Raw genomic sequence first — 24,516 nt, forward strand, 5'->3', positions numbered from 1 at the left:
GTCGTTTTATTCCACCAAAGTGTATTTCTGAAGGTCCGTTGCATGTCTAGCATGTAGCATGTGGTTTTGCTTCTCCCATAAAATCCAGGCAAGGGGCACTGCCGGTATCACTGCGCAGTTATTGAAAGTGGCTCCCATGTTGTCATCCCACATGGCTGCATCGCGAGAAAAGCGTCGTGCTCGAAACTATGCTGCACCCGCACTTCAATTTAATAATGAGGACTTGAGTTCTGATTCCAAAGATGACAGCAAAGCAGGTTCAAGCTCTGACGGTGACAATGTTTCGAGTCAGCATGGGACATCCGCAACTGTTCACTGGCGAGTTTCCATTACGGCCTTGAGCGGTTTCCTTCCTTGTGCGCATTTATCTGCCGATCTTTTTGCATGGCCTGAGAGCTCTCCTGATTATCTTCAGGGTGTATACTTCGCTTGGTTATGATGTGCTGCCATCAGCAGCAAAGAAACTTCTGTTCACGCCAAGAAGGCCACCCGTAGCACATCTCAGCCCAGCACTGCGGGTCAATGCAAGACAGTTTGCAATGGCGTGGGATTGCTTCCTACTCTTCTCTGCAGAAGTGATAAAGAGTATCTGCAAAAATGCAAACAGATATGCTTGGATGCATAATCTTGTAGTTGCCCAGCTATGCTGAGAGCGATTGGTCCTGGAAGAGGTGCATGACTCTAGACGAACTGGTGAAGTACGTTCCCTAGACTTCACATTGGACCATCTTCAGATGCCGAAAAGACGGAACTTCGAAATGTGTTATGGGGACCACAAAGATGAACAAATACCAGACATTTTGCGGGAAAAGTAGAGAGCACCTTTGCTTCACAAAATCCAAGGACTGCTTCACTGCATGGCATGAACGATGAAATGGTTTTTTTTGTATCCGAAGAACGGCGGTGTACTGAGCATTTATTTTTTCAGACACTATTCCTCGGTTATTTATCTTTGAAATGTGTATTCAGAATTTCCTTTGATATTAATGGTTTAGCAGATACCGTTTTTTTATTGTTTTTATCAACTGGCAGCAAAAATGGCACTTTCTAGAATTTTTATGTTTTACCTAAAAAATTTTTTGTTTGGCAACGTGTTGTTAAAGGAGAACTTCATTATGCACAACATGCTATGCTACAATGTGTGCTGGAATATTATTTGTAGTGGCAAATATTTTTTTTCTGAGACCTATAAGAAACTACCGTTTTCTCGCAGTAACAAAAGAGTTAAGGGCTCAAGTGGCCACAGGCACGTCCAAAAAAAGATCTTAAGGCCTGCCAGTACACTTCTTAGACATATCAGTGCTCATACTGTGACAGGAGACGGGGGTGCACGCGTGTATAATTAAGGAATACATGCTGCGTCACGTGATAGTTGCCCCTTCCCACGCTTGTTATGCTTCGCCGCGTAACATTTTTGCATGAAGCTAACTTTTGGAGACTGGCATTACGCAACGCACTGTGCTTTGCGAGCTTGGAAGCTAATCGCAAGGATTACAAAGGCGGAGTCGGTGCCATTGCTGATAGCGGCGAATTCTCTCAATGAAAAATACAGCACCACACGGCGAGAAGTTTAACAGCGAACGTAGAAGTACCTAGGCCTAACGTTGCCGCGGTGGTGGCTACAGCTGCCAGCGGATCTGCGTGCGAGAGTGCCGGTTCGAGGCGGCGAGATAATCAAAATGGCGGCGGTGGTGGCTTTGATTATAGTGAGCTAGACTTTGATTAATGCCATTTCAGACCTGCAGTCAGGACACTACACATTGACTCTATGGAGTACGTGGTGGTGCCGCGAAGCCATGCGAATTATCGGGCATGTCCGAAAAATTGGGAGTCTGGAAAATCGGTTGTTAACTATTCTGGCAATACCTTGTGCCGATGACATGGCGTCAATGACGATTCTTTGCGATTCCTCTGTTACTGGAGCCAGAATTAACACGAATTTCCTTCCTTTTCAATAAGATTACAGCTAATTTTTCCTGATAGAAGCCCAAATTCCCTGAGTTTTTCCCTGAGTGTTTCCAGACTATTGAAATTCCCTGAGAATTTCCGCTTTTCCGAGTTGGTAGACACCCTGCTTAATACAATCGTATCCGGGAGGAGAATGAATGCATAGTCCGTCAGTAAACTTACTGACACGGGAAAGAGCAACAATTATGGAGGCCATGTTAACATAGTTAAAGTGCTGTGTACTTGGCCTATATTCGCTAAACGTGGCCATGAAATTTTCTGAAAATGTAAGGTTTGGTATGGTAGTATTACTAGTCATTACAAGTCATTTCAGTCATTATTAGTCATTACTGCTCACTAGTAAGCGTTTTTAGTCATTTGCAATCAATTGTGATCATTACAAGCTGTCGTTAGACATACTGGTCATTTCAGTCATTAGTAGTCATTGTAGTCATTACTACTCATTACTAGACATTTCTAGCCATTTCTAATCAATTGTGGTCATTACAAGCCATCATTAGACATATCGGTCATTTCAGAGTCATTACAAGTCATTATTAGTCATTACTACCAATACCAATCTCTATTGTAACGTTATCATTCACTAACTGTCACTATCAATAATTTTTCATTCTTTAATCTGTCTTCACATGGCGTGATGACGCTTCGGCAGACACTCCGGCAGTCAGGTCTGCTGACACAAACTTCACCATGAGCCTAGAAAGGATTTCGCCTTAAAAAATTCACGAATAAACTGTGCAAATGTAGTCATTCCGGGGGATTCGTGAAACAGAACGAAAGAACGAGGAACAAATGTTTATCGTGAAAGAAGGAGAATGCCAAGCAGGGAAGGTCTTTGGCTTTTGTATCGAACACGTGTACTGATTATATCAGCGCGGATGCGCATCGGTGATGTGCAGTATGTACAGCGCGCTGCATTATGTCTTTATAAGCCACGCTCTCAATAAACCTTGGTTCACTTCCTGCCCTGGCTATGCTGCTGTAAGTGTCGTCTTCCTTGGCACGTTACATGGTGTCAGAAGTAGCTCCGCTGCCCATAGACGCCTGTGGGGAAGCGTAGCCGCGAAGTACGCGTTATGCACCTGCTGAAGGCACCACAGCCATTGCAGCTGACGGGTAACGTCACGGAAAACTGGAAGCGTTTTAAGCAGGAATATGAGTTATTTCTGCAGGCTACGGTGGCAAAGGACCAGCCAAAAATGGAAGCATTGAAGGCAGCCCTCCTGCTGAGCTTGGCGGGTGACGACGCGCTGGACGTCTTCAACAACTTCCAGTTCGCGCTGGATGAAGACAAGGACTTCAGTACCGTGGTGAGAAAGTTTGATGCCTATTGTGCCGAAGTGAGCAATGAAGTGCACGAGAGATATGTATTCCGTTCAAGAAAGCAAGCGGCGGGAGAACCATTTCAGAAATTTGTTCGTGACCTGAAAAAGCAAGCAGCACAGTGTAATTTTGGCATTTTGCAAGAATCCATGATAAGGGACCAAATCCTATTTGGCACGCACGATCCTAGACTACGTGAGAAAATGCTTTGCCACAGCCAACTGACTTTGCAAAAAGCAGAGGAAATGTGCAAAGCAGAGGAGACGGCAGCACAGCGAAATGAAGTATGGCGTAACAGGGAAGACAGAGTCGATACCATATCGAGGCGCTCGGCGCAACCCTCAAAAGAGTGGAAGCAAGGAAAAGAACAATTTCACTGTGGTAGGTGCAACCGCTGGCATAAACCAAAGCAATGCCCAGCGTTCGGAAAGAGGTGTCGTTTGTGCCACAAGCTGAACCACTTTGCAAGTGGTTACGCGTCAGCGGTAGTAAGCGAAGTCAAGAAACAAGACGAGGACTTCGACATTGTCGAGATCACGACAGCTAGGCACGAAAGGGATTGGACAGTTAAAGCCCAAGTTCGCAATCGCGAGATAAGCTTTAAAGTGGACACCGGGTCGCAGGCAAGCCTGTTTCCCACGTCAATTTACCGCCAACTGAGGGGAGCTGAAGAGTTGAAGCCAACGAATTCGGTGCTCAAGGCGTATAACGGTGGTACCATATCGTGCTTCGGAACGTCTACGCAGGAAGTAAGGCTCGGTAATGCTTCTACAATCACATTTTTTGTTGTGAAAAATGGCCTGCAGGCCTTACTTGGACTAGATGCCAGTGAGGCTTTGGGGCTGGTCCAGCGTAAAGTAGGCGCCATAGACAAGATTTCCAACGACGGACTTCTCAAGAATTTCAGGCATGTCTTCGAGGGCCTAGGTTGTTTGTAGCAGGCCTACAGCATGGTCCTGAAACCTGAAGTGGTGCCAGTCGTGCAACCAGCTCGACGAGTTCCTTTGGCACTGGAAAAGCCTCTAAAGAAGGAACTTGAAAGAATGGTATGTGCTGGCATAATTGTTAAAGTGAATGAGCCTACCGACTGGGCCAGTCCTTTAGTTCTGGCAAAAAAGAAAGATGGCACGCTACGGGTGTGCATGGACCCCAGAGCTGTTAACAAGTACATAAAGCGGCAGCATTTCCCACTTCCTAGGCGCAAGGATTTGGAAGCCCGTTTAACCAATGTCGCATACTTCAGCTGTCTTGACGCGAACTCCAGCTGTCATCAGATACCACTTGACGAGTGGACATCTAAGATCTGCACTTTCTCTTCACCGTTATGGAGATACCGCTTTCTGCGTTTGCCCTTCGGCATTTCATCCGCACCGGAGGTATTTCAACAAACCATGAGTCAAGTATTCGATGGCCTACCCGGTGTGCTAGTATACATAGACGACATTTTAGTTTGGGGTTCCAGTAAGAAAGAACACGATGAGCTGTTGACAGAAGTACTTAAAGCTGCCGAGAAAGCAGGATTGACTTTCAACGTGCAGAAACGCAAGTTCGGTGTGAAATCAGTCAAATTCCTTGGTGACGTCATAAGCCGAATGGGCATATCGCCTGACCCAAAGCTTATCGAAAGCTCGGCAAAAATGCCAACACCAACGTCCAAGACTGACATCCAGCGGATGCTGGGAGTGCTTAACTATTTCAGCAAATTCGTGCCACGGTTGTCCGAGCGAAGGCCGCTTTTACGAGAGCTTATCAAGTCCAGCGCAGAGTTCCAATGGACAGCAAACCCCGTGCAAGAGTGGAAAATCTTGACGCAAGTTTTGACTACCGCACCCCTGCTTGCAATCTTTGATCCGCAACGAGAAACTAAGATAATGTGCGACGCATCAAAGGAAAGTGTCGGTGCAGCATTATGGCAAGGCTACAATGGTGAATGGTGACCGGTAGCATATGCATCTCGTGCATTAACCCGAGCCAAGCAAAGCTATGCACAAATTGAAAAGGAGGCACTCGGAATTTGTTTTGGCTGTGAAAGGTTTCACGAGTTTGTGTACGGAAGAAAAGTGCTTATCGAAACAGACCATAAGCCGCTTGTAGCGATCGCGCAAAAGGAAATCGTCGACATGCCACCGCGAGTGCAAAGATTCTTTTTGTGGCTACTAAAATACAACTTTGTCTCGCAGTACATTCCCAGAAAACAGCTGGTTCTTGCTGACATGTTGTCACGCTCAACGCCTGACCAGGGCAAAGATCAAGTTGGTACCACAGACGACAGGGAGAGCCATGCGGTGCATTCCTTGGGCTAAATGGTACTTCCAAAACGCGGCGGTTACTGCAGCAAGAAACGTCTCGTGACGTATACCTACAGGCCGTGAGGAAGAGCTTAGCAAGCGGGCAGCCGGTGAAAGGGGAACTCAAGCCATTTGCGAAAGAACTGTCAGTCGTTAATGGAATAGTGCTGAAGGGCTCAAAAGTTGTAATACCGAAGAGTATGCGACAGAGCATCCTGAAAAGAATACATGCTGGCCACCTCGGGTTGCAAAAGTGCAAAGAGAGGGCCCGAACTCTTGTATTTTGGCCCAGTCTGAATGGCTAAATCTCAGCGCTAGTAGAAAGCTGCGCAACGTGCAGAAAGTACGTGTACAGGCAACCACATGAACCACTTCTAATGCGGCCAGTTCCAAAATGTGCTTGGTATAGAGTCGGCATGGATATCTTTTCTTATACTGGAAACTCGTAAGTGGTTGCTTGCAACGCCTTTTCAAATTTCCCTGAGGTTGAGAAACTTGAAGACACAACTGCAGCAACTACGATCGCAGCTCTTAGCGCCATGTTCGCCAGGTACGGCGTACCTGTAGAAGTTTGCACGGATAATGGACCCCAGTTTTCAAGCCATGAATTTGCCAGATTTGCCAAAACATACGACTTCAACCATGTAACCTCCAGCCCTCGTTATCCGTAGTTGAACGGCTTGACTGATAAAGGTGTGCACATCGTGAAGCGCATCCTGAAAAAGACTCGAGAGGCGAGGGAGGACTTCTGGCTGGGTTTACTAGCCTATCGCTCAACACCACTGGAAGATGGGTATTCTCCGAGTGAGCTTCTGCAAAGAAGGCGACTTCGATCTAACCTTCCTGACTTCGGTAGGGTGTCCTGGACCCCTGTGAGGAAGCACCACCAAGCCACGGCTGGGAAGCCTTTGCAAATACTGCGCAGTGAGGCTTCAGGATGTGACTGGGTGGTCCCCAAAAGCGAAGGTCGTCGGTGAAACTGCTCCACGTTCCTATTTGGTACGAACGCAAGATCACCGTGTTCTGCGGCGCAACCGTCGACATCTCCTTAGGATGGGTGAACAGTATAGTGGTGAAAGTGATGACGACTACGAGGAGAGTCCACCATGTGAAAACTCCTGTGCGCCGGCGCCTGCAGCACCAGCTGAACCAACAGCGCAAGCCTCCGAGGCGTCATCTCTAGAAACAGCCGTAGGATCAATGCTACCAGCAAGTGACAGCAATCCTTCGCCTGGCATCCAACTGACGCATGCTACTAGAAGGTCGACTCGTGTCGTCCAGCCTCCCCAGAAGCTTCATTATGATTAACATTTAGCAAGTGTCATAAGTTTTGGCAAATGTGTATATGTATCTGAGTCTCTCTTTTGTTTGTTACTCGAGGGAGGATGTATCGGACACGTGTACTGATTATATCAGCGCGGATGCGCATCAGTGATGCGCAGTATGAACAGCGCGCTGCATCATGTCTTTATAAGCCACACTCTCAATAAACCTTGGTTCATTTCCTGCCCTGGCTATGCTGCTGTAAGCGTCGTCTCCCTTGGCACGTTACAGCTTTGGGCTATGTACATACATATTGTTTTGCCTTCTCTTCTACAACAGCGGCTGAAGAACTATGCTCTTGACATTTGGTCGCGAATGCCGCAGCTGCTTTTTCATGAATGTGAACTGCAAAAGCAAATGTGTGCACCTAGAATCTGAGTTGCTTCAAATCAATTCGAAGTCCTTTACTATGGTGCTACTTCCAGCACAAGTGTTGCTTGCCGACATTGTTACGCGAAGGACAAGTCAGTAAGACAAGCAACTATTAAGAGGTTATATTTACAACATCAGTTGCAGCGCTGACCGGTTAGCGCTGAGCGGTTAGATTCACAGCATGAGCCCAGTTCGTTCGTCCTCCTCTTTTCTGGAGTGTTGGCGCCCACGTGCCTCGTTCAAACAAACAAATACCACATGCGTGTAGCATAATCCCCCGGCGGCAGAAGCGACGTCCCAGAGCATCTAAATGTCATCACTGAGAGGGTGATACTGCTTCAGTCGTGTAACATGCATGATATCACTGGACTGAGAAGCAGATGGGGCATCAGGGGCGATCTTGTCGGTGACGGGAGTCACGGCACGAAGCACTCGGTATGGGCCAGTGTAACGAGACAGCAGTTTTTCGGACAGGCCGACCTGACGCGACGGAGACCATAGAAGCACCAAAGAACCAGGTGGGAGCTGCACGTCTCGGTGTCGCCGATCGTACAAACGCCTTTGACTCTCTTGCGATTTCAGAAGGCAGTCACAGGCAATTTCCCTTGCATGGGCACCGCGGGCGATGGCGTCAAATGCATATTCACTGGTCGGTGCCGCGTGAACAGGGAGGGTTGTGTCGAGCGGCAGTGCTGGTTCCAAGCCGAACAGAAGGAAAAATGGGGAATAACCAGCTGTGTTGTGGTCCAAGGAATTATAAGCAGATGTGGCAAATGGTAGAGCGAGGTCCCAGTCAGTGTCCTCTGAAGAGACATATTTTGCGAGCATGTCTGTGAGAGTGCGATTGAGACGCTCCGTGAGGCCATTTGTTTGTGGATGGTATGACATGAATAGCTTGTGCTTTGTGGCACAGGACTGCAGGATGTCCGCGATAACTTTTGATAGGAATGTCCGGCCACGGTCTGCGAGAAGTAGTCGCAGAGCTCCATGTAATAAAATCACGTCGGGTAGAAGAAAATCAGCAACATCTGTGGCGCAGCTTGTAGGAAGCGCTCGCGTGATGGCGTAGCGTGTGGCGTAATCCGTGGCCACAGCGATCCACCTGTTCCCAGAGGTAGAAAGAGGAAAAGGGTCAAGTAAGTCCAAACCAGCCTGAAAGAATGGTTCCGCGGGAATGTTGAGTGGTTGAAGGTACCCAGCAGGGAGCGTCGATGGTGTCTTACGTCGCTGGCATTTCTCACACGCAGGTACATATCTTCGAACGGAGCGAGCAAGCCCTGGCCAAAAGAAGTGTCGGCAGATCCGGTCGTAGGTACGTGACACACCCAGGTGACCGGTAGTGGGGACGTCGTGAAGTTCGTGGAGAACAGTCGAGCGAAGGTGTTTAGGGATCACAAGGAGTAATGCAGGGCCGTCGGGGTGAACGTTGTGGCGGTAGAGTACGCCATCTTGAAGTGTGAATAAGCAAAGGGAACTGTCGGCAAGTGACGATTCCAAGTGGTCAATGATGATATGCAAGGACGGGTCAACGCGCTGCTCGTCGGCGACATGGAGCAGTGGAAAAATGGAGAGAACACAGGCTTCGGTGTCGGTATCAGACGTAGAGGTCGCGTCTTCGACTGGGTAGTGAGAGAGGCAATCTGCGTCCTGGTGTTGGTGTCCCGACTTGTAAGTCACAGTGTGGGGATATTCTTGTAGTCGGAGGGCCCAAGAAGCGAGCCGGCCAGTAGGATCCTTGAGCAATGAAACCCAACAGAGCGCATGATGGTCTGTGATTACTGAGAAGGGCTTGCCATATAAATATGGGCGGAACTTTGAAATTGCCCAGACGAGAGCAAGAGATTCGCGCTCGGTAATTGAATAGTTGCGCTCTGCAGTTGTCAGGAGCCGGCTAGCATAGGCTATAACGCGGTCGTGTCCGTGTTGGCGTTGCGATAAGACGGCGCCGATCCCATAACCACTGGCATCGGTTCGGACTTCTGTAAGTGCGGACGGGTCAAAGTGGCCTAAGACCGGTGGATTGAAGAGAATTGTGATAAGGCGTGAAAATGCGGCAGCCTGAGGGGAATCCCACGTAAAAGGCACGTCTTTCTTCAGAAGTTCAGTGACTGATCGAACGATTGCCGCGAAATCTTTCACGAGCCGTCGGAAATCAGAACAGAGCCCCACAAAACTCCGGATGTCTTTGACAGACTGAGGTACAGGAAAAGCCGTTACTGCTCGAACCTTCTCCGGGTCACGTTGTACTCCGGAAACATCGACGAGATGTCCTAGCACTGTAATCTGTCGGCGTTCGAAGTGGCATTTTGATGAGTTTAATTGTAGCCCAGCCTTGCTGAAGACGTCAAGGATAGTTGCGACACGCTCAAGGTGCGTCTCAAATATAGGAGAGAACACAAGGACGTCGCAAGGTAACAAAGGAAAGTTGACCAATTCAAACCTTGAAGTAGAGAGTCGATCATTCGTTCGAACGTGGCGGGGGCATTGCATAAACCGAACGGCATAACCTTGAATTGGTAGAGGCCATCTGGAGTGACGAAAGCAGTCTTTTCTTGGTCTTGCTCATCGACGGAAACCTGCCAATAACCAGATTGAAGGTTGATGGATGAAAAGTATTTCGCACCATGAAGACAATCAAGAGCATCATCAATTCGTGGTAAAGGGTAAACATCCTTTTTAGTGATTCGGTTTAGGTGGCGGTAATCAACGCAGAAACGCCATGTGCCATCTTTCTTTTTGACGTGCACGACCAGCGATGCCCAAGGACTCGACGCGGGCTCAACAATGCCTCTGGCGAGCAACTTGTTTACTTCCTGCTGAATAACTTGCCACTCTGCCGTGAACACGCGATACGGTCAGCGGTGAATGGGACCAGCATTACCAGTGTTTATCCAATGCTTGACAAGGGATGTCTGACCAAGGGCGCGATCGGAGATATTTTGTTCGATACGCGTTCTGTTCAGTTGCTGCAACGTCACAAAGTTGCAGTATGCAAAATTTGTGACAGCGGGGAGGAGAGAGCAGCCAATCAGGAAGCGGTGACCTCCCCGGAAGGTGACGACGGGAAGAGTGGCGCACTTTTCAAGAGGCAGCGACAACATCCCAGTGGCTCGCTGGCACCGATGATGTTGTCGATTTCTCTGTACAACCAACGAATTATTTGTTTCGAGAAACAAAAACGACGCCGGAATTCACTTTCTGCCATTTCTTCAAACGCGTTTCGCACCGATACCCGCTCTCCTCCTTCCTCTAGAAACGCCAGCGCAACAACCGAAGTTTCCAACGGAAGCGCCATTTTCTAGAATTAAACTATGGATTGGATTCAAACGTGCCATTCCGCAGCCGAAAAGGCCGCCTGTTGGATCCAATCCAATCCACCAGACGCGCCATGCGAAGCCGTATGATCGCTCCAAACTTCTCAACTCCCGTCGCGTTCGGACGAAATGCTCGGTGGGCGGATGATTGACAGGAGCGTGTCGTCATTTTGACGTCACCAAAAACGGGGCGGCGCCCCGCGGCTGGCGACGTCGGCGCGGAGTAGGCCAATCGCGCGCGCCGGTAACCGAACGAACGCGCCGAACAACCATCTCCGATCGCACCCCAAGTGGACGATTGTCAGTGTCAAATATGTCGTGGTAGGAAAGCAAAAGGCGATATAGGGAGGCTGTTTGGTCAGATGCGAAATCCGGAGTGACCATAGGATGTAATGGGCCGTCGAGGTTCAAGGCATCCTGCAGGTAATCAGGAGGATCTGGAGGTGCATCGGCTGCAAAAGCAGTGACGTGGTTGTCTGTCACTGACCGGAGTGTGGCCACCACTATGCCTTCAGGTAACACTTGCTTTGTCAAGCCAAAATTGATAACAGGGAGACACATCTGATTAGGGGCAAGGGTTACGACGGAGTGTGGCACAGAGATGTTGCACGCCAGGAGGACATCACGAATAGGTGTGACAACATAGTCGCCATCAGGCACAGTTGCCGTTGAGGCCAATTCGACGAAGGTTAGGGCTTTTGCAGGTAAGCGAACAAACGCTGTAGTGCAGAGGGTGTTCGGTTGTTCGGGGCGAACGTCTGAAAGAAGAGGAAGCTCGAGGCACGGCGTACCTTTGGAACAGTCGATGAGAGCAGAATGCGTCGTCAGAAAGTCGAGCCCGAAGATTAGGTCATGAGGGCAACTGATCAGCACCGTGAACATGACTGAAACTTGGCGTCCAGCAATTCTTATGCGAGCAGTGCACATACCCCTGACGGCAACAGTGGAGCCATTGGCGATGCAGACAGCTCAAGTGATGGCAGGCATAAGAACTTTTTTGAGGCGACGACATAGGTTAGCGCTCAATATGGACACTTGGGCTCCGGTATCAATTAATACCGTCAACGGAACACCATCGACGTCTGCTTCAATTAGGTTCGTGTTGGTGAGGAGCGTCAACGGAGGATTTGGACAGGACGAACGTGATGCAGCACTAGCACCGAGCTGCATGGCCTGGTTCTCCGTCCGTTTTGGCGAGGAAAAGCAGCAATGTTGGGGTGACGAGGAGCGGCTGTCAGGGGCATCGGAAATAGGGTACAGATGACGAAGTGAATAACGGCGAGCATCGGCGTATGGGCGAGGAGCAGGGAATGAGCTCCAGTACAGCGGCATCCAGGTGGTGTGGCAGTGGCGGGATACATGACCAACGCGGTGGCAGCGGAAGCAGATCGGTTTTTTGTCTGAGGTTCGCCATTCAGTAGGATTGCGTGGTCTGGGAGCGAAATACTGGTCATTACAGGTTGTGGACGTGGGAATAGGTCGGGAGACAGAGCAGGCGGTAGGGATGCCAGGGTTTGCAATTTCTTGCCACACACAACTGCTTGAATAACGGAAATAGTGGGGGCCGCTTGGTCAAAGGTACCGTCAAGGGTTCGTGGATGAAGGGGGGCCGGACTCGCCACTTCAATCTCACGGCAAACGATACGTGTGACATTCTCTTGAAATGGTGGTGTGGCGGTAAAAGCAGAGCAAGAGGACGTGACAGGGGTGTTTGGGAGGCGGGAAAACTGTGGGACGACGCGACGGCTTTTGGCTACCTCGAAGCGGCGGCATTCTTTGACGACCGCGTCGACGGTAGGGACGCCGTTATAGACGAGCAAATTGAAGGCGTCGTCCGCAATGCCTTTTAGGATGTGGCCCACCTTGTCAACCTCAGTCACGTGCTCGTCGACTTTCCGGCAAAGCGCGAGCACTTCCTGTATGTAGGAGACATACGATTCGGACGACTGGACACGGGTGGCAAGCTCTTTTCGCGCAGCCTGTTGGCGACCTGACAGGTTGCCGAATAGGTCGCGAAGCCTCTTTTTGAAAATGTCCCAGCTGGAGAGCTTGACCTCGTGGGTGTGAAACCAGACACACGGTGTCCAATCCAGATAAAAGATAACATTGGCAAGCACGATGGTAGGGTCCCAGAGGTGGCTTTGGCTAACACGCTCATACATGCTGAGCCAGTCATCGACATCAACACCATTTTGGGCGGAGAATGTCCCTGGATCACGGACACTAGGCACCGTAACGTACGTTGTGGATGGCGCCGCAGGTATAGGTGGCGACAGGGTGGGCTCATCGGAAGCCATGGCTGAGAAGACGACGGTGCGGCCGCTTCGGAGCTCCGGGGCGAGGACGGGGAACGTTCCACCTCCACCACAATGTTACGCGAAGGACGAGTCAGTAAGACGAGCAACTATTTACAGGTTATATTTACAACAGTGGTTGCAGTGCTGACCGGTTAGATTCACAGCGGGGGCCCAGTTTATTCGTCCTCCTCTTTTCTGGAGTGTTGGCAACCACGCGCCTCGTTCAAACTAACAAATACCACATGCGTGTAGCAATATTAAACCAATTAATCAATCAGTTTTCTTTTTCCATCCCAATAATTTCTGGTTACGTGGTAGCATGGCTCAAAACAGATTTAACGGCTTTCGGTGTCTGCAAAACCTTTGCTGTCAGGTTAATAAATCTGCCTAATGGGCATTGAGACGCGCTAGGAGTGCACATATAATTCATCTCTTGTACGAAGTGAGTTTCGAGCATGCATCTTAACATCCGCTGAGCATTTACACGTCTATTTGACTGCCAAAGAAAATGATTATGACAATATTAGACAGTTTTAGATTAGGGGACGCAAGCGGTTTGCGTACACAAGAACTTGGGGCGACGGCACTGCGCATGCGCAGACCCATACGTAGGGGACATGCAGCGCTAGCGCTGTGCCGCTGGTTCCGTACAGCCCAGGTTCCTATAGTGCCATCTCGTGCTGTCTACATGAAGCGCCTCAGCGGCGAGCACTTCCTGAATATACTGCCCCTATTCTAGTACACTGTAGCCATGCCAGAGCGTTGTGGCATTGTGAAAGCTAGGACTTAGGTCATGCCGAAGCTTGGATAAAAAGATGCCAGGTGCTCAGCATAGAGTAAAAATTTAACATTGTTCGTGCTATCTAATGTGACACGAAGAAGTCAGCCCTGGCATGTGACAGGGATCTATGGTTGACTACGGTGTGGCATTTGGAATGCGAAGCAGTTGCTCGGCAGCGCTGCTGCGACCGCGAAGAGATGTCGGCTACGAGGTTTGACTTTTCGTCATCGTTGCCTCTGTTATTGCCAAGGTGTCACCTAACAACAGTGATGAGGATGATACGGAAAGCGACAGCACGGGCGATTCAGGCCCAACAGTGGCATAAGCTGTGTGTTACGTCAGCCTCGTGAGTGCAATTGTCGCAACGAGAACAGGACCCTGCAATGAAAAAGATGCCCTGCGACTTCTGCAGCGCTACTGCACGCGTGCACAGAGAATACGCAACGCCAACGAGGAATCTGCCATGCGAGTGTTTGCCGAGAAGAGGGGGCTGGCTGAAAAGCTGGCTGGCAGCTTCAGTAAGTAAGAGGCCGCTGTCGTCACGGCTAGGCCGCGGCAACATCAAACTAAAATAACACTTTTGTTGTGCGAAGTGAATAAATACTGCATGTTTTTGCCCTTTCATTGCACTCTCACTGAGTTCCATTTTTGACAGGTAAAAGGGAAATGTCATGCTATTTCGGTTAAGCAGTACTACCATTTAGTGCATACTTTTTCCGAGCTCCGGTCACGAGGTCACGAGCTCCGGTCACGAGCTCCGGTTTAACGAGGTTTCACTGTAGCGAAAATTACACATTTTAGAAGCACGGTTTTTTGAGTGGGTATATTAGTCGCGGAGGCAATCGACTATCGCGCTTCAGACATCTGGGCAGTGCCTCCCCTTTTTTCTGAAGTTGTATTCGGCTGCAAGTTACTGAAAGCGCGCAACATTCTTGTTATGTAATCATATGAGCCGGCACATGAGCATCTGCAGCATTGCGGTTTTTTGAAAAAAATTTGTAAAGATAATACTTAACATTAAATTTCTGTTAAGTAATTGATTCAATATTTGCCTTTTTTTTCTTGATTCGATATGAAATCTACAATTTCAGTATTTGCACACCCCTACATAAATTACATCAGTTGGCAGAAATTGTCAGAAAAAGGACATGGAAGTGCGTAGATAGAAGAGATAATGGGTAGGTGTAAATGGGGAGCCTTAGGTGACTTAACTATTGCACCTCTTTTAGTGTCTAAATTCTCGGACATTCTGTCGCACTTAAATTTGTGCGAGCATAGCAGGGCACGAGAACTGGCAGAAATTGTCTACCCATTTGAGCTAGTAATTTCAAATGACTTAGGTTTCACTGCATCTAACACAGATGATGAATTACCAAAACTTGAACTGAACCCATTACATAACTATTGTAACAAATTGGCAACTAATTAATTTACGCACAATTAGGAAATGGAAGAGAGCAATGTTTCAAACAAGTCTGCTGACTTTTAAACCTGTTCACTCACACCACCGTTAGGACAGGCCCCATCACAAAATTTTGGCCATGTACAATAGAAGTTGCCATGTGCCATTCAGGGAGCATTGTGCTACAAGCAAATGAAATGCGAGGCAATGGTGTGAAGAGGCAAGGCTGAGAATCTCTCCCATTGCTGCGACCAGCGCATGCAAGCGACATTCTTGCCTTGTCCCACAAATTGCAGCCGAGGGCCATTGTGACACTTACAGGACAATTCCCACCTCCTTCTTTATTCTCTTATTTTTTCCGTCCGTGCGGTGCACCTACAGTGGTCCAATTTGGATGCTCTGTGTCTCAAGAGAATTATAGAGTTGTTTGTGTTACTGCTGGCTAAGAGTGTGCCGCAGGCTCACGTATGTAACACCGAGGCAACTGCTGTGACGTCATGTCTTCCAAAGGGGATTGTAGCTATTCTGAGAAAGGTTTGCAGGCTTTCGTTTGAATTTAAGCTGTTTTTATGGTACACATCAATTTAGTACCTTGTGGACATGACTGTCAGCACAAGATTTAAGCACCATGCCTGCTTGCCTGCAATGCCCAAACCTGGTGAGGAACCTGCATGATACCTAACATTACCACTGCCACATTTTTGTAGTATAATTCAATGTTTACCCTCATCAAGCCGGACGTTTTTCACACAGCCTGGCTGTTTACATGAACACAGTCTGAACAGTAAGCAATCAAGTTAATCAGTGCCTTATATACCTTATATCCGTTCGACGTAGTTGCCGGGAAAAGTGCCAAAGAGGCCCGTCCGCAGAGAGCTTCCCAGGTACCATCCATCGTCGCACTTCTCCATCACCAGCACTGTGTCACCCTCCCGAAGCTCCAGCTCGTCTTCGTGCTGAGGCCGGTAGCTGTACAGCACACGGTACCTGCTCCACACAGGGCATGCACACAAGAGGCAAGTTACAACTGATGACAATCTGCGCAATTCCAATTCAACTCCGGATAATTCAATTTTTCTGTCATTACAATCCCGGCCAAAGGTCCTGGCCAGCACCCATTCATTTCTATGGGCCTAAACTTTTATTTCAATCCTAAAATTGGTCTTTGTCAGATAATTCTAACTTGAACAGTTGGCACGCACACGCCTGACCCCTACGGTGACCCCAATAGCAACCCCATTACTGGCAGCGTCTGTCTAAGCACAGCTTAGGGGACAGTGAATGCATTGAACACGTGTCAAAAATCTCCCTTTGAAAACTACTATTTTCAGCCTGCCTTAGGGAGATTTTCAAGCAATAACGATAGCTCAAAATGTACGATTACAGTATTTACTGTAATACTCTTTAGTGAGTTTTAGAATAGGGGCCCCAATAGTTTGGGGCCCCAAAGAGCTTTGCGGGTGTTAGCGTTGGGACACGTAGGAGTGAAGAGTTTTAGAATAGGGTTTTACGTTTGCGGATAGCGTCTTGCGCTGACAGCGCCACTACGGCGTCAAAGAAAAGCTATTAGAAATAATTAAATAAAATATACCATTGTATGATAGGAATAATAATTTTGACTTGCGTGTATTCGCGTTTAATTACAATTTAGAGGTTATTCTGTAAGCAGCAAACAGTTAGTTGCGCTTAGTTTTGAGCAAACCAACTTTACTAGCCTTCACCAGCCAAGCTTAGCCGTGTTAGGCCTACGAGCCATAAAATCCACAATCGAATTCAATATCAGCGGCGTCTAATGAGTTAATCTTCATAACACACGCTAGTTGAGAGAAAGCGATAACCGCAGTCACTTCTCCTAGCTTGCGAACTTCACGCGTTACCGCGAATCGAACCCAGTTTTGTGCTAGGGTGAGCCGTCGCTTCGATGGGTGCCGCCATGTTTGCCGACGCAAAACTTTTGGGGCCGCTATTTGGGCTCCCGCTAAATCGGTGAAATAGCGTTCCCAACGCAAAACCCAAACGCAGTTTGCGTCTTGCGCATGCGCAGTGGCTTCGACGCTATTTCTTTGGGGCCCCAAAAGGTTTGGGGCCCCTATTCTAAAACTCTCTTTTGTATTCTAAGGCGCACCTTTTTTCTCCAAGAAAATTAAGCCGAAAACCAAAAACCAAGTTCGCGACGTTCGTATGCTTTGCCACATAATAGCTGTAATGTGGCGGAGATAAATCTAGGAAACCAGCTGCCACTGTGACACCTGCCCATTTTTCTTGCTAAAAAATGGCATACGCATTAATTTTTACTTTGTTTAAGAGCTTTAATGTTACCTCTATGTTAGTTTTCTACTTTGGACACAACAAAGCAGGTGCATTTGATTTCTGTGTCTGTTAGAATTCGTAAAATGCTACCAAATAGATTGGGAGGCGTGTTTTGATGTTTTTTTTTTTTTTTCTGCAACTTGTTCAATTTGGTCTACCAGATCATTCGATCAGTTTCGTCAGTCCTGTCAGGGTCGAGTTAACAGAAGTTGACTGTATATTTTTTTGTATTTTTGTACTGTATTGATTGTAGTTTTTTTTGCTGATGCTTACGATTTCCTTACTTCTATCCACAGCAGATGAAAATTTTCTAAACTTGTCTCTCTCAAGATATCAGTCACAATCAAGAGCAGGGCACTCAAATGGGTATAGATAAGTGAAGGGAACAAAACCAGGCAGGGACTCAAGCAAAACTGACACACGCATGGCCTTTGTCAGTGCTGGTTTTCCTGTATCTTTGCTTTGTTTTGTGCTAATCAAATTGGTCAATGCGTCTAAAGCTTACCAGCAGAATCTATTTTTCAGGGACAATCTCAATTTCATTGTCCTTGAATAAAGCAGCAGACCTGGTCCAGCAGAGAATCTAAGGCCTTGCTGACATACTAATAGTACTTAAGAATTTCTGCATTGCTGTCATTCGGACTAGCACAACTTGGACAGTCCTGCATAGTAGAGTAGACTCCTCTGAAGATTTTATGACATGCTCTGTTAAGCTGAATAATCTGATAAGTTGGACAGTTCAGTTTTAGTTTTCCCAAGATTCAGTGCCCAGTTATACTTAACTTTTGGTGAAACTAACAGATTCCCACGCAAGAAGTTCCCTTTGTTTTCACTGTAAAGGGAATACAATGTACGAGCCTACAATCAGGTTAGAAATATGGGTGTCCAATTATAAACTTATAATAATAATATTTGGGGTTTCACGTGCCAAAACCACTTTCTGATTATGAGGCACGCCGTAGTGGAGGACTCCGGAAATTTCGACCACCTGGGGTTCTTTAACGTGCACCTAAATCTAAGCACACGGGTGTTTTCACTTTTCGCCCCATCGGAATGCGGCCGCCGTGGCTGGGATTCGATCCCGCGACCTTGTGCTCAGCACCACAACAATTATAAACTTCTTTAAACACAAATTAAATTTAGTATCCAGCAGATGCATCTATTTGCCACATTTTTTTTACATGTTTAAGCATTACAATTATTCTTACACGAATAAAAATGGGCCAGTAAGCCATCATTAGAAAGCCCCATTAATTTGGCACTTGTTAACTCAACAAATTTTATTAACTAGTATTGGCCATGTGACCCCACTAAGAGGTAGTACATTATTTCATAACATTACATGCTCTTCAACTTTGAGGCACTTGCCCTTGCGCTGATCATCAAGGGCAGACTTGTCATGTGACTTTGAAAGTCGCCACAATAATACTTATCATTTAATGTTTGTTTTGCATTGCATGTGTATGGGACTTTTAAAGGACAGTATATATGGAAAGCAGTTCTTTTGCTTTCAATCAGTGTGAGGTATCGGTATGGCTCAGTGCTGATGAAATAATCTTGCCGCGCTCGTGCAGTTGTCACACTGCTCCCTTCGTCTCACTGCAGGAGTCGTGAGGCTATTCCCAGTCAGGAAGAGCTTTGCACATTGTCTGCTCATGGACAAGTTTCCTTTAGGAAGAGGATATGGCGGCCGGGTTGGCCTCAATGTGTGCACATTTCCTAGCCTGACCATGGAAGAGCAGTGGTAAGAAGATGCTGCAGAGTTTCTCAGGTGACAGTAGAATCTCAGTTTTGGCCCCTTGGCACTTGCTGAGACTCACGTAATTTGGCACTAAATAATGACACACACACGAAAAAAGACACAAACACACAAGATGGCACACTATTTTCACCGCATGTCTGTGTTCCTGTCTGTGTCTTCTTCTGTGTTTTGTCATTTTAGTTTCATTGGGGGGTTGTCTGCTATTGTGCCCTGCTGTTTGATGCATGCTTGGAACCAAGTGACTTGCCTGCAGAAAGCATGTCTGAATTGTGTTGTCCAGTATAACCCAAGTGTGTGAATTTACACAAAATCAAGTGCAGTGACAGAGAAGACAGAAGCAAATGCTAATGAAAAAAAGAAAGTGCTCACTTTGCATGGTTAACAATAAAGAGCTTTATACTGCTATGTCAATGAGTCTCGCTACAGAAAAATGACAGCTAGTGCTTGCCAGTGCACTTTCGAATATTAAGGTAGTTTCGAAGATATAGTATGAGGATATCATATCACGACATGCATGGTATCTCTTAGTTGCATGCTGGGGCCGTATTCTGTAGCGGTTCGCTTTGGAACCTGTTCGGTCTGGCTGTTACGTCTGGATTACGTCACTCGGAGAAAGAGTGGAACGGGGCGGCCTGAGGGGAACTAATCAACGAGCGGCGGTCTGCCGGAAGATCACGTCATCATTTTTGTTTGTACTTGGGAAACGGTATAGAAATTGAAGGATGTTGCTGGTTTGATAAAAAAACATTGGTTTGTATAGAACACTTGCAAATATAATTTTCAGTAATAAATGTGAGCTTGCGGCGCAGACAGCTACTGGGAGTTGTAATTTTATTTGTGTTGTTTTCTTATTTAGTCGCCAGGTGGTGTGCCATACGTTATGCAAACAACTTGCCTCGCTTTGCTTACGTTTTGGACTTATTCGCGCACCGAAACCGAAACGATGTCGTCGCACAAGGACAGGCGGCTGGGTCCTCATGTTTCAGCGAGGCAGCGCGAAATGCTCGTTTCATTTGTCAAGGAGCACCCCTACCTAGCAAAGGCGTCGTGTGTGTTGGGCCAGCAGCTGACGGCGGCTTTCTGTTGCGCCGTGGATGGGAATCTAACCCATCCTTTTTCTTTGCCCACAACCGTAATGGCCTTGGCGACGGCTGTAATGATCCGGCTGACCGAAGGCTGCGACAGTGCAATCGCTTCTTCATTCCTGACGCACTGTTGAAAGCTCCCGGTGGCGAAAAACCGCAGCGCGCACAGCACTTTCATCGTAGTGTCGACACCACGAAATCTTTGAGGTCCGAGATGTTCTTCCAGCTCATCGCAAAGACGTCGCACTATGTCTTTGGAGAGCCTCAAATGCCTTCGAAACTCTTCTTCGGCCATGCCGAACGCGTCGCGTTGTTGCCTCTCGTCGCTTCGTTGTCTTTCGGCGCTCGCCAGCAGCATAACCAAAGGAGCCGCCATTGTCGTCTCTGTCTCGTCTCGTCTAGGTGCCGGCTCGTCAGCTGGCGCGAGACTAGCCGGCAGCCACGGTTGCCCCAGCAACCCTCGACATCATGCTCGCCACCGCGCGCGACCCTCGAGCGAACCACTTCTCCGCGGTTCCTCTCGTAGCAGGGAACCGGTTCCTTTCCAGATGATTGACAACCTGTGTGACGTCAACAAAATTTGTCGTCCCGCCCACCAGGGATGACGAAAACGAAGCGCCGACCAATGGCAACAGCCAGACCGAACCGGTTCCAAAGCGAACCGCTACAGAATACGACCCCTGGCTGCATCACCATTTCACAGAGGGCAACGAAAAAGGCTCATGTTACTGGCATGTGCTATCTCAGTGAACCAAGCTGTGCATGACCTCTCTTAGTTCCATGTAGTGGCATGTGTAGCTGATTTTTCAAACTGGGTATGTCAGGTAATGAAGAGGGGTCATGTTTCCGTGGTAATTCAGTAACAGTGTGTGAAATAAGATGAAAAGAGTCTTCAGCTGTGCTGGATTACAATCCAGACATGCCAGTTTGAGGCTTACGATATAGGCTCGCAGCTGTCCACGTGCAAAGCGCTTGATGTCAGCAGGGGGCTCTCCTTGCGACGATCCTGGAATTAAAACCAGATGGTCTCCCTCAATCAGCAAATTCAGTTGCAATGCAATGCTTTCCTAAAAAATTAGGCAGTGTGAAAGAAAAGGCAAAAAAATCTGGTGCCCAGGACTTGAGCCTTTGCTGTGAGCTAGCCTCTCCTTCCTTCAAAAGCACATTCGCATTTCTTCTCTGTAACAAAATTTTGCTCTATAGGAACTACATGCACAAAATTTTAATCAATTTTTCTGCCAAAATGAATAGTTTGTGACCCAAAAATCGCAGTATGGAGCCTCATTTATCTGAGTGCATCATAAGTAATTAGTCATTACATTTTCTTTATAACGACAAGCCTAGGTTGTGATGTCACATGCCCCTGTTGTGAACACTGAGTGCTGATGTGTTCACAAGCTTCTGAAACACATGGAAAGCACTGTCAATGATGCATAGTGGCCCTAGGCCTTGCTGTGCCACCAAACACTTGGCATGTCTAAGCTGCCTGATGGGTGCAAAGACATGTTGGTGCTTTATTCTGGGAGCACCTTGTTGATATGGTATGAGGGGTAATATGGTGTGCTCCTCATACTTCGGCTACTGGCTTAACGGCAGCATCATGCAGGCATTCTCTTGGACATTTCTGTAAGTACCCTCAAAATGAGAGGAGTTATTCACTGCAAAATTAATGGTTCTGTGCAAACTTAAAACACAAAATGCTTTACAGGTACTGTCTCTTTACAACCTACAGTGCCTGCCCACTAGTATGCAGTGGTCATAATGGGTGTGATCAGCTTGCTCCTTGCATGAAAGGTAAGCAACTGCCAAGAGCATAAAATGTGAAACATATTCATATTATGTTCTGTCTGTACACCAGAAGCCAGTGATGTCTCAATGTATCAACTACATTCGCAGCGGGCAATTGCATGTATGCAAGCATGTAAATACATGACGTTTCAATTTTGCTGCAAGCATATGTACTATTACATAATGCATGTCTTGGCACTATGGTGTGGGCTTTAGGCTGCCGCATATGAGCGTTTGACAGGACACAAGCAACCGCTGTTGTGCAAATGCTTTAGGAGTTCTTCAAAAATACTTTCGTTATGCAACAGGGAGACTGTCACCCACAGGTACATGTAATTCAGTCTTTTTCTTAATCCTTTGATTGGCAATATGGTACCAGAGCTGTGCTGTAAACCATGGCGCACCTAAGACTCATATCATTTGGCTAAAAATATTTCTTTGCAGCCCATTCCTGTGTTTCAGACATGCTTAGTGTACAGCTGTGTATACGTGATACCTTAAGTCCCAAAATGCTGATGGCAGTGCCAGTCTTTCAAGTGGTGGCAGTCTCCCTGAAAATCTTGCGCATCTTGTTTACATCCAATATTAAACACAGGGCCTAAGCATGCTCAGCGATCTCCTGCATTGACAAATTACTGTATTTACTCAAATCTAACGCGGACCTATTTTCTGCTAAAACGGGTCCAAAAATTTCGTGCACGTTAGAATCGAGTACGACCCTAAATCCGCGTTACCATATTGCCATCGGCATTCAAAAAATGGCCGCCTCGTACACGCTTCTAGCCTAGCTGCCGTAGCTTTCTTCATGTGCATACCTCCATGTTGTACGTGTAACCAGGTGCTGGTGTAACCTAGTCTACTGCCTGTCTTCCCGTTTTCTGTGTTTATTCAATCAGCATGGAAGCACCGACTGCAAAGACACGTCGAGTCCACCATGATGCCGCATTTAAAAGGATTATCATGTGCACGAAGACGGACTAAAATCGGGCCGCATCACAGGCATTCGGAGTTCCCGAAACTTGCGTACGGGACTGGCGCAAACAGAAGGAGAATATTTTTGCCAGCAAAGCAATAAAGAAGGGTTTCAGTGGACCGAAGCAGGGCCACTTCTTCGAAATAGAAGAGCTGCTCACGGAATACGTGCAAGAGCAGCAAGCGGTACAGCGGCCTGTGACAACCAATCTGCTCAAAGTACGAGAGATGCAGTTAGCCCTACAAAAAAGGTTAATGTGGAGTGACTTCAAAACGAGAATGTGCTGACTATCAAATTTTATGAAAAGAAAAGGCTTTTCTCTTCGAAGGCAGACAGTGATATGCCAAAAATTGCCCGAAGAATACGAAGAGAAAGTGCACAGTGTTCAGCGGTACGTTTTGAAGTTGCGCCATAGAAATGGCTACCACTTCGGACAGGTTGGAAATGCCGATCAGACACCGCTTTACTTTGGCATGCCTGCCACCACAACCGTTGAAAAGAAGGGGGCGAAGCAAGTGCACGTTTTGTCTTTCGGCCACAAAAAAATTAGTCACCGCAATGCTTTGTTGCACTGCAGATGGGCACAAGCTGCCCCCATGTCTTATCTTCAGACGGAAGACGCTCCCAAAAGGAATTGTGTTTCTAAGTGGCGCGATTGTGCATGCAAATGAAAAAGGTTGGACGACCACGGACTTGGTCGCTCACTGGATTGATAACGTTTGGCAGAGGAGACCCGGCGGCAGTTTGGGTCTGCATGGGATGCTTGTGCTCGACGCATTCATGTATCACCTTGACCAGCGCATCAAGGCCAAGCTGGCTGCATGCAACACCGACCTTGTCGTGATACCCGGCAGCATGACATCGCAGCTCCAGCCACTTGATGTTTGTTTGGACAAGCCAGTGAAAGATAGAATTCGGGCACTCTACACCAAATGGCTTGTCAGTGGCTGCCACGAATTCACGCCTGCCAATAAAATGAAGTCCTCGCTGCAGGACTTCGCTGGATGGGTGAACGATGCATGGTGCACGATCCCGTCCGCAGTGATCAACAAGGCCTTTAAGAAGTGCGGGATTTCGAATGCCATGGACGGCACCGAGGATGAAATACTTTGGTCTGTTGATAGCGATAAGGAGTTGTCTGATAGCGACGACTTATCTATTATCTATTGTGTTATCTATTGCCCCACACGACTCATACCGGTGCAGTGAAAATCTTGTCGGCAAGGTACGCCGCTTCCATTTGTGTTTTTATTCATCACAACTTTAGTGTATTGGGAATAAATCTGTTTTTTCCAAATGAGAGAAAATCGTATTTTTATATGAAAGCACGAGGTGCGCGGTATTGCACTCTTTCTTTTTGGGGGGGGGGGGGGGGTGTCATGGAAAGCAGGTGTGCATTACAATCGAGGTTTTCATTTTTTTTATTTTTTGGTCACGGAAAATGGGTGCTCGTTACAATCGAGGGAGCATTAGAATCGAGTACATCTGGTAAATCTCTTTCCGACTCCCTTGAAGTTCCTTTGCATGCTA

At 47.5% G+C, this 24,516-nt stretch overlaps 1 protein-coding gene across 14 annotated transcripts in view; it reads right to left on the reverse strand.

The window, feature by feature from the left end:
- LOC142566721 (uncharacterized) overlaps window positions 1-24,516 on the reverse strand; it is a 438,480-nt gene that overhangs the window by 24,132 nt on the left and 389,832 nt on the right. For all 14 annotated transcript variants that reach the window (XM_075677566.1, XM_075677564.1, XM_075677563.1 and 11 more), the window contains 2 exons: window positions 21,164-21,231; window positions 15,886-16,055 (listed from right to left, as the gene is read on the reverse strand). In XM_075677566.1, coding sequence (XP_075533681.1) covers window positions 15,887-16,055; window positions 21,164-21,231 — 237 coding nt within the window. In that variant the 3' untranslated portion in view covers window position 15,886. The remainder of the gene's footprint in view (window positions 1-15,885; window positions 16,056-21,163; window positions 21,232-24,516) is intronic.

Source organism: Dermacentor variabilis, unplaced genomic scaffold (assembly GCF_050947875.1).
Source record: "Dermacentor variabilis isolate Ectoservices unplaced genomic scaffold, ASM5094787v1 scaffold_13, whole genome shotgun sequence".
Lineage (NCBI taxonomy): Eukaryota > Metazoa > Arthropoda > Arachnida > Ixodida > Ixodidae > Dermacentor > Dermacentor variabilis.